Raw genomic sequence first — 11,067 nt, 5'->3', positions numbered from 1 at the left:
ATTACCTAGGACCTACAGCTAGGCCTTAATACCAACTGTAACACCCCAGAGACCACCACAAGCCCAAGGTGCTACCAAAACCAACCTACAAGACCGTCAAACCTTAAAGAAAAAATTGGCATCACCTTCCCTGTAACTAGAGGTATAACTAACCAAACATCACACACACACACACATATATATATATATATATATATATATATAGCATCACACTAGCAGTAAAGAGTATCCTAACAAGAGGAACATGCCTCGATCACACATCCAAGCCACCATGGGCCAAAACAAATATAATAGGGTTAAGAGTTGCCAACTGATAACAAGTTTAAACAAAAGATGAAGATGAATGTGCAAATTTGCCAACTGATAACAAGTTTAAACAAAAGATGAAGATGAATGTGCAAATGACATGTTGTTACCCATCCCTCATGCCCGATGTCACCTCAAGGCGTATCTGAAAAGATAGCAAGGATGAGATTCAAAATCTCAGCAAGTGAAGTGCTTTAACAAGCTATTTAGCTACAGTTGATTAAACATTTATCTTTAACAATGATAACGGGGTGAATAGGTTAGCCATATCTGAACAACATAAATAAACCTAACAAAAATAGCAACAACAACATACTATCATCCGCTAGCTATAATTCACCATACCAGTACCATCCAAAATAGTATTAAAGACTACCTCACAATATAAGAACAATAATGATGCAATTAAAGTAAAGGCATCCACACGCATGCAAATGTATGCATATGCCAATGCATGTCGACAAGCACATGTTTATCGCGCTTGGCATTAGCTCTATTTGTTGACAAGGCCAGTCCTGCGAGAGGAGTGGAAGCAATGAGTCCATCTCCATGGCGACCATGAACAAGGTCTCCTTCCAGCTCCTGACGGTGGTGGCGGTGATACCGCTGCTAAAATCGCACTACTACCGACGGCATGGACATGCTGCAAGAACTTCTTGACGGGCCGCTGAGGGTGTTCAACTTCACCGACCACGCCTTGATCCCTAAGGGACCCAAGGAGGCGCATGTAGAGCCGACATCCAAGGCAACAGTAGTGTAGCGGTTCCGTCATGGTGCGGCAGTGGAGGTGGTGTTTCAGAGCATGGCGGTGTTGTCAAGCGACTCCAACCTGATGCACCTACACGGGTATGACGTGTTCATGCTCGCGCAGGACCTCGGCAACTACAACGTGGTGAGGGATGTGGTGAAGTATAACTTGGTGGATCCACTAGTGAGGAACACGGTGCTCATCCAAAGGCTCGGGTGGGCCACCGTCCGATTTGTCGGCAACAATCCAGGTGCGTGCACAGGGCATATATGTCTAAGGATTCCTTTCCAAAGAAAAAATCACGGATTTGTTCAGTAGAATACTAAACATTCAGTGGAAACCTGAAATTTGTTTCGGTTTAGACATGAAAATTCTGAAATACAAAATTGAGGATGCATTTTTTGGTTCATTCTACCTGTACTAGAAATGTCAAGTTCAAATTCAACCATTTTGAGAGTAATAAACATAATAATATTGTAAGAAATAATCAAAAGGAAATGGAGAAAACTGAAAGGAAAATAAAACAAAGAGCATTGCAAGGTGATTATCCATAACAAAATTTTCTCTTTCGTTCCTTCTAATATACTATATAGTATGAGTTTGATTTTAATTTGAAGACTATACTTTAAACTTTGAAAACACTCCCTACAGTATACTTTATAAATCCATTGTGGACTTTTCATGTTTATTTGTTATCAAATTCTCACTTAATTTGTGTTTTCCTTTGGCTACTCACTAGCATTTTTCATAGTTGCAGTGCCAAAGTAGCACCGCAAGATCTGATGCTTCGCTAGCTTTATATGGTTTTGCAGGGGTGTGGTACATGCACTGCCAATATGAGTTCCATGTGTCGATGGGAATGGCGGCAGCGTTCATTGTAGAGGACGGGCCGATGGTGGACACAGCTCTTCCTCCACTGCCTGTGGATTTTCTGAAATGTGACCACGACGGTCTTGTACCAGATGAATCCTTCCTCCAGAGATATGTACATCTAACCATTTGTATTCAAACTTACCAAATAATGTTACAGATCATGAAGGTTTTTGTTGACAAAAGAATAGCCATATATATTTTTCATGTAGCCAGTCTAGGTATTGAATAGGTAAACGCTACCGATCGTTTAGCTTTGTCCTCATTGTGCTTGTGCAACATTCACTTTGTTACCTCTATTAGTAATTTCAAGATTTTTTTGCGAATAAAGGTTGAGATTTTATTAGATCACACTAGGGTTACAATCCGCTGCAACGAGGTGTGCAGCAAAGTCTGGAGCCCATATGGGCCAAATGACAGATGGCATTTCCTTACAAGTATTATTAGCTAACAAGTGAGCAACCCTCACTACTATAGAAAATGCCTTTACTGCCGGCTCCAAAACCACCTTCACTGTCAGTTTCGGAGTCGGTAGTGGGCAACAAGCAGTGAAGGAAGTTATCACTACCGGTTGAAAGTTTCAACCGGCAGTGATAGTCTGTCCCCGATTCGACATTTTTTGGACCAAAAAAATTAAAAAAATTGCACCCGAGGAACCCCGCGGCCGCGCCGTCGTAAGTCATTTCACGCAAAATAGGCATGAGTGCGGTTCATGGCACTCGAACCCGGGACCTCTCAACTCGCACGATATGTCTTTAACATCTCACCACATAAGTAGCCAGTCTAGGTACTAAATAGGTAAACGCTACCGATCATTTAGCTTGTCCTCATTGTACTTGTGCAACACTCACTTTGTTACATCTATTAGTAATTTCGAGATTAAAGGTTGAGGTTTTATTAGATCACACCAGGGTTACAATCCACTGCAACGAGGTGTGCAGCAAAGTCTGGAGCCCGTCTGAGCCAAACGACGGGTGATGTCTCCTTACAAGTATTATTAGCTAACATGTGAGCAACCTTATTCTGGTCCCTAGGACAATGAACAATCTCAACCTCTCATAGCTCATCAGCGAGCAATTTCACTTCTTTCACCAACAACTGCAGGCGGGAGCAATTCTCTGCCATTGAGTTGGGCGCTATGCACACCGTTATCAGCTGGGAAAGCCATTTTAACAGCAAGGTGTAGCTCTCTGGTATTAAAATTTCACCGAAATTTTAGCAAAATTTTGGGAATTTTGGAGGGAGTAACATATCTAATTCCAAAAAAAAATCCACTGACATGTGAGACCCACAAAGCAGAGGATGAAAAATAATCAAAATTTCACAATTTTTGTTTTTTTATCGGTGAACGAAAAAAATTGCAAAACGAAATTGAAATCCCCCTCTGTATTTTGCAAGTTGATCTTGACCCTTCCTGGCCTTGGCAATGCAAGGCCCACTTTGTATTTTGCATGGACCCATCAGATGCCCCAGTGGTATGCTTCTGAATATAGCCAATACCAGCTGTTGTGGCATCCGACGCCTCCAGCTGTTGTCGGATTTGGAGCAGTGAGTTGAAGTAGCTCTCCAGGAAACGGGCAAGTTTAGTATGATCCCTCTACGCTCAAATTGCTAGCTAAACAAGTCGTAGTGATTTGGATACGCCAAGCCCATCCCCCGTGGTTATGTATAAAAGATTATTCTTCACTCCTATAACGCGGAGCATCATATTCGGATGAAAGGGGAATGTTTGGATGAACCGAATCCTGGCCAAAATCTACGTGAACAGTTCTTAAAACATAGAGCATATTGTATATATCTCAAACTAAATGGACCGCACTTGCCATTTTAGCTGGACCCAAAGCCTCAACCACAAGTTGTTTTCAAGATTAGAGTTAGTCTCCCTCTCTCTCTAACTCTTGTTGTTTTCAAGATTTTTTAAAGCCTTAATACTAGTCTACATGGTATTCATTTCTCTGGCTCTGATGCGAACGTTGCAGCTGCCAGTGTCTGCTGTTCAACAGCAGGTAGGCCCACCACTAGGACCGTCAAGGTCACTCTAGCATGATCGCTTGAATGGTTGCCGGAGACCAAAAAAGAAATGTTTTCTGGATGAATCAATCAAAGTATGCTACGAATTCTCTGTCATTGGCAATTTAAGTCCCTGATTAATTTTATCTGCGAAGGCGCCGTGTGCAGCCCGGGCTTTGCAGCTTGATTGTCTCAGCTTTCAGTTGCAGACAATGATCCGGAAAAAAAAAACTCTTATCTTACAGTATTTTCCCTTTGAATTTACACCAAAGGCATGCACACCTTTCTGTGATCGAATTGCCATCATATATGAGAGATATCATAGTGTTTTGTCTCTTCAGTCGTGTAACTTTGATGTACAGAATGCACATCTCGAAAGAGTGGTAGCTTAACCGGTATTTCGTAGCCTGATTTTATATATCCCTTGACCAAAATAATTTGTCAAACTTCAAATGGTAAAGTTACTTTGAGAGGGATTCAGTAACTTTCCTATCTTCGTTTCTTCGAGAGAGAGAACGGGATTCTGTAATTTACTAACCGTGGCTTTGCATCTCTTAAGATGAATTCAGCAGCAGCTGTAATTTGACCCCGATTAGCAATTTCAGCATCGAGGTAACTTCAGCAGTTTTGACCATGGCACTTGGCAGCTAGGTTAATAAAATGAAAAGAAATATGCCGTGCAATCCTGCAAGCTCCACGCCTTTCCTTTTCTTGAGAAAATTGCAATGGAAAAATTTGTGTGTATGCTCGTTGTTGCATGGAAATGGTAAAACCAAGTTACTTCTCATAATTTGTTGCCGGCCCAAGTCTTCCTGCAGGCTGCAGGTGGTTTTTCTTACCAAGTCTATCAACGTCTCACCATGCACACAACTCAAAAGAAATTTGGACGTGGAGTTTGTTTGTTCTTTTTCTAAAAAGTATAAATTAGGATATTAACTTTTCCGGGGAAAAAATCCGTTGAATTGATCTTCGGATCCAAACAATCTTGACGAAGGTAATTTTCTGGTATTACACGTTTTAACACGCAGGCAACTGAAAATAATTTTTAACATGGAGTTTCTTCACCTCATGTGTGCTTTAACTTTTGCTCCAAAAGGTATATACATGATATTAATGTTTCCTACAAGTTTCCTCTGAGTTTATCTCCTGATGCAAACAATCTTCACGTAGGTCATTTCTGGGATCATACACCTGGCAAGAAGATTGATTAGGCAGCTAAGCTGAACTCCAAATGTGATTACGCAGATAACAATGACTTTGACCGGATCGCGTTCGGAATTTTATCCGCAGTTTGGAAGAATTACGCTGCTTTCTACCGCCGCTACCTTGAGATTGGTATCTTTTTGGAGTCCTGATAATGATGTGTGCTATCAACTTCGCAGAACGGAAAGAATGATGTTGCTTACTGAATGCATGGTTCATGGTTCGTGCATGTAGTTGAATTAGTTTCGCTCTGTTACTCCAACAGAACTTGTTTCCATCTCATCGTACTCGTAATTCAATTTTCTCGCAAAGCTGTAGTAACTGAGACCGAGGAAAGATCATACTGAATTTTTGCATCCACGATATATTGCTAACTCTTCAGATTATTGTCCATGTCCTCTGCAAAAAATGAGTGAAAGTTTGAGTTCTTGAGTCAAAGACAGATATGGCTGAAACATGAAGCAAGGCTACGTGCGTACAAGTGAAACAAGAATTTTCTTGTCCATTCCAAGATGTAACCTGTCGCAACGGCTACAAATTTCCACATCTGCCTGTTCGGCATGTGTTCAATTTATGGTTCATGCGTGGTCAACTGATAGCACCTGGTCTCTGCATCCGTCGTACGTCTGAGCAACGCCATGCATCTCATTTTTCTCTATCGAAACAGAGCATGCGCCATGCTAACCAAGCTATTAGCTAGCCTGGTTCTGAGTTCTGACCTTGAAATGTAAATAACTGCACAAAATTCAGGATTTTTTGTCAAAATATATACATAAAGTTATTTTGGGATGGGGGTTTCTGTAATTGATCGAGCACGAGTTGGTAGTTCTGAACTCTGTGTGTTTGTGGTAAAACAAGTGAAAGTCTGTCGCTGTAGGGATTAGAATCGTGTCCGAAAAATTAAAGAGTAATTACGCTGACTTCCATAAGTGATTACGCAGATAATACAGACTTTGACCGAATCTCATGTCGGATTTATTCATCCGCGGTTTTGACTAAATTGTTACGTTGCTCACTATGTTGGTGGCAACGTCAAATCATATCACGCAGTCGATTAATCTGGTCGGAGTTCTGGGAGTTTCTGCCTTTTAAGTTATTTGTTGTATTTCTCCACTGCTTATGTGACCTATTGACTTTGCTGAACAGAAAGATTTTTTTATCAAATGATGAAGAACCGATTCGTTTCTGTCTCACCGCAATTGAACTTGCTTTCATCTCATATATTCAGCTACCGTTTATGTAATGTTCTTCTAATATAGTACTAGTAATTCAAGAAACATCATGTCACTTGAATTTTAACTCTCCAGGACCAGATTGTGCAATGGTTTTATACGAAAGTGAGTTAGAGTTCCAATTGCCGAGTCAAAGACAGCAATGATTGAAACAAGCTGCCACTGGTGAACCCAAAATTCTCCAGGCCCGCTCGAACAAACAGTTTTTCTTTTTTCTTGAACAGAAACTGAGCAGGGGATCGATGCAAACCGAGCGCCGTGATGAGCACGGTCTTCAGTGCATTTCAGGACCCTTCTGGATCCCGTGAAAATTTCTCTATTCCTGTCGAGATCGAATTGTTGTTTCGGATAACAATCACGAGAATTTTCCAGTCAAATTCCTGTATTCCAAACATGCCCTGAGCTCGTGTCCTGTTTGTGATCCTACCCTGTACCAAATGTGTTTCATCGCATATTCGAGTTTTGGCGATGATTATTACACTTTCTTGGAGTGCAAGGCCCAGTTGAGTAGCAGATTAACCAGTAACACTCAGCGTGCCATAGCATCAATCTGAACTCACATAACGGTCCCTAGATTCTACCTCATGCATGCATATATATGCTCCCTCAAGGACAAGTCAAAATGCACTTGTAGTAAACTAAAATACTCCCATGTATTCGTTCATCTGGACCTGGAGACCTGCAGCTAGGTCTAGTAGAAACATAAGTCAGAGCAGCTAGATCTCTCAATTGCACATCAATATCTGATTAAACATGTTTTCAAGCAGCATGAAACGGCAAACGGCCATGTTGAAGTACTGGAATAGGTGCATACAGACATTTTGTACTGTGTCGGAGGACTATGTATGTAATGCAGGGAGTCAGCGTTTGACTAATGTATGGTTGGTAGAGGTTGGTGAGAAGAGGTCCTTGTCCAGCCCAGAGAGAGAAAATAGGGGAGGAGTAAGAAGTCTTTCCTGTCGTAGTATTCAACTAGTGTGGTATGGAGTTAAAGGGCATGGAAAAAAATGAACATCGAGGAAGAAGACGTCTTCCTAGGATTTTATTAAGAGGATGTCAAGCCTTAAATCTGGACCGGCTCACTGAAATCGTGTTCGACTAACCGTTAGTACTGTGAGATAACCGTTAGTATTGTGACAGTAACACAGTTCGATTCTCACTAACTATATGGTTGATCCGGTTTAGGCGAACCGTTTCGAGCAGGATGTTTGTCTATTGCCCAGTCATAAGTGTTACAAAGACGTAGAAGTTTGTGTTACAAAGACGTAGAAGTTTGTGCTACAACATAAGTGTTACAAAGTCATGCAGATTTAGACATATTTCCATCAGTTTGTACTAAAACACAAGTGTTACAAAGACGTAGAAGTTGCGAATGGTTAAGAAGTACAACGAGGTTCCTCCCACCAGCTTCTCCTGCTACAAGCTGAATTTTACGAAACCGCCAGCGCTGTCGAAATGGTGGTTTGCGCATCTGTATGATTCTCTCGGCTGCGGATTTTGTATGATTCTGATGCCTGGACTTCCATCCTAATCTGCTGCCACGAAAATTCTCATGAGAGATGAAAAGGTCATTGCGTGTAAGAGTTGTTCTTAATCACCCTCCTCTACCTGTCCGTCAATCTCTTGGGATTAACAAACTAATACCAAAAGCAGGGGTTAACCCTCGATTCCTAAAAACTTAAAACAAAAAAGAGGCAGCCCATGCAACCAGGTTGCGTCCATGCATGGGGTAAAAAAAGTCGAAGAGTTTTACTCGTCATCCATGATCTACCGGTTGATTTCCTGCACGTGGAGTTGATCGCCACCGTCCATCAGTTTCCCAGATGTTCACCGATCTGATCTGACTGACCGGTCAACCATTGCAAACGGCCGTCCGATTCAGGTGTTTCATCTATCTAGAGTCCGGTGCTGGCAAACCGTGTGTGTATATATAGGGCATGTGACAAGCCTATCTAGGAGAAGCATCACTTGTTCATAAACCTGCAGGTTAATCAAGTGGTTTAGCAAGTAGCAACACCCTTGTTCAGTTGTTGTTGGCTGCCATGGGGAAGCTCTCCATGGCTGCTGCTTCCATCCTCTGCATGGCCCTTGCCGCCCTGGCTGCCGTCGGCGAGGCGGCGGTCGTCGAGCACACCTTCGTTGTAAGTATATATATAGTCATCGTACTGACAATAAATGTGTCGGTGATGATCATTGTGGCAAGCTTGCATTGCTTGCTTACTGATCGACGACTTAGGTGCATGCATGATGTCTCTCTAATATATATAATCGTGTTTGCTCCGAATTAATGTATGTATGTATGAATGTACAGGTCCATGAGATGAACGAGACACACCTGTGCAACACGACCAAGATCTACGTGGTGAACGGTCAGTTCCCCGGCCCGCAGATCGACGTCACCGAGGGTGACACGGTGGTGGTGCGCCTCGTGAACCGGCTGCCGCACGGGCTGACGATCCACTGGCACGGCGTGCGGCAGATCCGGAGCTGCTGGGCCGACGGCGCAGGCTTCGTCACGGAGTGCCCCCTCCCTCCCGGCGGCGACCACACCTACCGCTTCAACGTCACGGGCCAGGTCGGCACTCTGTGGTGGCACGCGCACGTCACCTGCCTCCGCGCCACCATCAACGGCGCCATCGTCATCCGCCCCAGGGACGGCAAGTATCCGTTCCCTACCCCGGCCAAGGACGTGCCCATCATCATCGGCGAGTGGTGGCAGCTCGACCTCGTCGAGCTCGACCGGAGGATGGCCGACGGCAACTTCGACGACAACCCGCTGTCGGCCACCATAAACGGCAAGCTCGGGGACCTTAGCAACTGCTCAGGCGTTCCGGAGGAGAGCTTCGTGTTCGACGTGGAGCCCGGGCAGAGCTACCTACTCCGGATCATCAACACGGCGCTATTCTCGGAGTACTACTTCAAGGTTGCCGGACACACGTTCACGGTGGTCGGCGCTGACGGCAACTACCTGACGCCGTTCGAGACGGACATGGTCACCGTCGCGCCGGGCGAGGCCATCGACGTGCTCATGGCCGCCGATGCTCCGCCGGGGCACTACCACATGATCGCGCTCGCCAACCAGCCTCCATTGCCCGACCCGCAGATCCCGGTGTTCATCTCCCGCGGCCTCATCCGCTACGCCGGCGTGCCCAACGACAACAATGGCCTCCCCGTGCCGGTGCCCATCATGCCCAACCAGCACAATACCATGCCGTCCTTCTACTTCCACAACAAACTCACCGGGCTCGCGTACCCGGAGCGCCACCGCGTGCCGATGCACGTCGACGAGCGCTTCTTCATCACGCTCGGGCTCGGCTCCATCTGCCGCGACCCAACCAAGAAGGTGTGCAAGCGGAGGCGCAGCAACGAGACCATTGTGGTGGCCACCATGAACAACGTCTCCTTCCACCCGCCCACCACGACGTCGCTGCTGGAGCGGTACTACGACGGCACCGGCAAGGGCGTATACACGGAGGACTTCCCGGAGCATCCGCCGCGGCCGTACAACTACACGGACAGGGCCATGATCCCGCCGGGGCCGCTCGAGGAGGTGCTGGAGCCGACGTTCAAGGCGACCAAGCTCCGACGCTTCAAGTACAACACGTCGGTGGAGATCGTGTTCCAGAGCACGGCGCTGCTGCAAAGCGACTCCAACCCGATGCATCTCCATGGGTACGACTTCTTCGTGCTCGCGCAGGGGCTCGGCAACTTCAACCCCAAGAGGGACGTCTACAAGTTCAACTACCACAACCCGCAGGTCAGGAACACCGTGCAGGTGCCCCGGACCGGCTGGGCCGCAATCCGCTTCGTCACAGACAATCCAGGTACGACGACAAATCATCAAGCGTCTCATGATCTTATAAGCTAGCCTCAATTTGCAACGATGGGAATTGTAGCGTTTGCTTAAACTTTGTTTGAATTTTGATGAGCAGGGATGTGGTACCTACACTGCCACTTCGAGTTTCACATCGTGATGGGCATGGCGACGGCGTTCATCGTGGAGAACGGGCCGACACCTGAGACTAGCCTACCTCCGCCGCCGCCGGAATACAAGAGATGCGGCGCCAATGGTCTCAGCCAGCCCTAGAGTTTTCACTCCAGAATTTTTATTTATACAAAATAATGAATAAACACAAAGGGAGTGTCATGTCATCCTTTGTCGAGTTATTGCTGCTGATTCTTATCGTGAAAGATGTAATCTTTTTTTAATACCTAAATGTACGAGTTAAAATGTAAGTTGATCCGATAAAATTAAATTTATGAAAATAGGATAATTTGAAATAATTCGATTGACCTTGTTCTTGCTTCTCTCTCTCTCTTCCTTAAGAGGAAATTGGTCAACTTCTTGCTTTTTTAGAGGAAATGGTCGTCTACTTGAGTGAGCACAAGAATACTGGCCCAGCAGGTGTAGCTCGGCCTCGTTGAAAATTGTAGCCCAGCAGGTGTTGCTGTTCAGCGAAGACGAAAAGGCCCATCGATCATCTCTAAAATTAATACCAAAGCCCATCAAAGGCAGATTGGCAGCGAAGAGATTATCATAATACTTACTATTTTTCTCATCTAAAAATTTATTTCCGTAATATTCGTCAAACTATTACTAAAAATTTCGTGCACTATAATCACGGAAAAAAAAGTGCAGGCTTAATCTTTGTATTATTTATATATAAACATGTACAAAACATCAATCCGCTAAGCGGG

At 44.7% G+C, this 11,067-nt stretch overlaps 2 protein-coding genes across 2 annotated transcripts; both read left to right on the top strand.

The window, feature by feature from the left end:
* The first annotated feature begins 1,108 nt into the window (after positions 1–1,108).
* LOC133901006 (putative laccase-19) lies at positions 1,109–5,343 on the top strand. Its single transcript, XM_062342299.1, has 3 exons — positions 1,109–1,304; positions 1,867–2,039; positions 5,317–5,343. Exons 1-3 carry the CDS (start codon positions 1,109–1,111, stop codon positions 5,341–5,343), a joined length of 396 nt encoding a protein of 131 aa, XP_062198283.1.
* A 2,995-nt stretch (positions 5,344–8,338) lies between these two features.
* Positions 8,339–10,653, top strand: LOC133899980 (laccase-19-like). Its single transcript, XM_062341035.1, has 3 exons — positions 8,339–8,510; positions 8,681–10,193; positions 10,302–10,653. The coding sequence occupies exons 1-3, from the start codon at positions 8,412–8,414 to the stop codon at positions 10,454–10,456; spliced, it is 1,767 nt and encodes a 588-aa protein (XP_062197019.1). The 5' UTR covers positions 8,339–8,411; the 3' UTR covers positions 10,457–10,653.
* Positions 10,654–11,067: the final 414 nt, after the last annotated feature.

This window comes from Phragmites australis, chromosome 19, assembly GCF_958298935.1.
Source record: "Phragmites australis chromosome 19, lpPhrAust1.1, whole genome shotgun sequence".
Taxonomy (NCBI): domain Eukaryota; kingdom Viridiplantae; phylum Streptophyta; class Magnoliopsida; order Poales; family Poaceae; genus Phragmites; species Phragmites australis.
The sequence above is the reverse complement of the archived record's forward strand: the minus strand, read 5'-3'. Positions and strand labels throughout refer to the sequence as shown.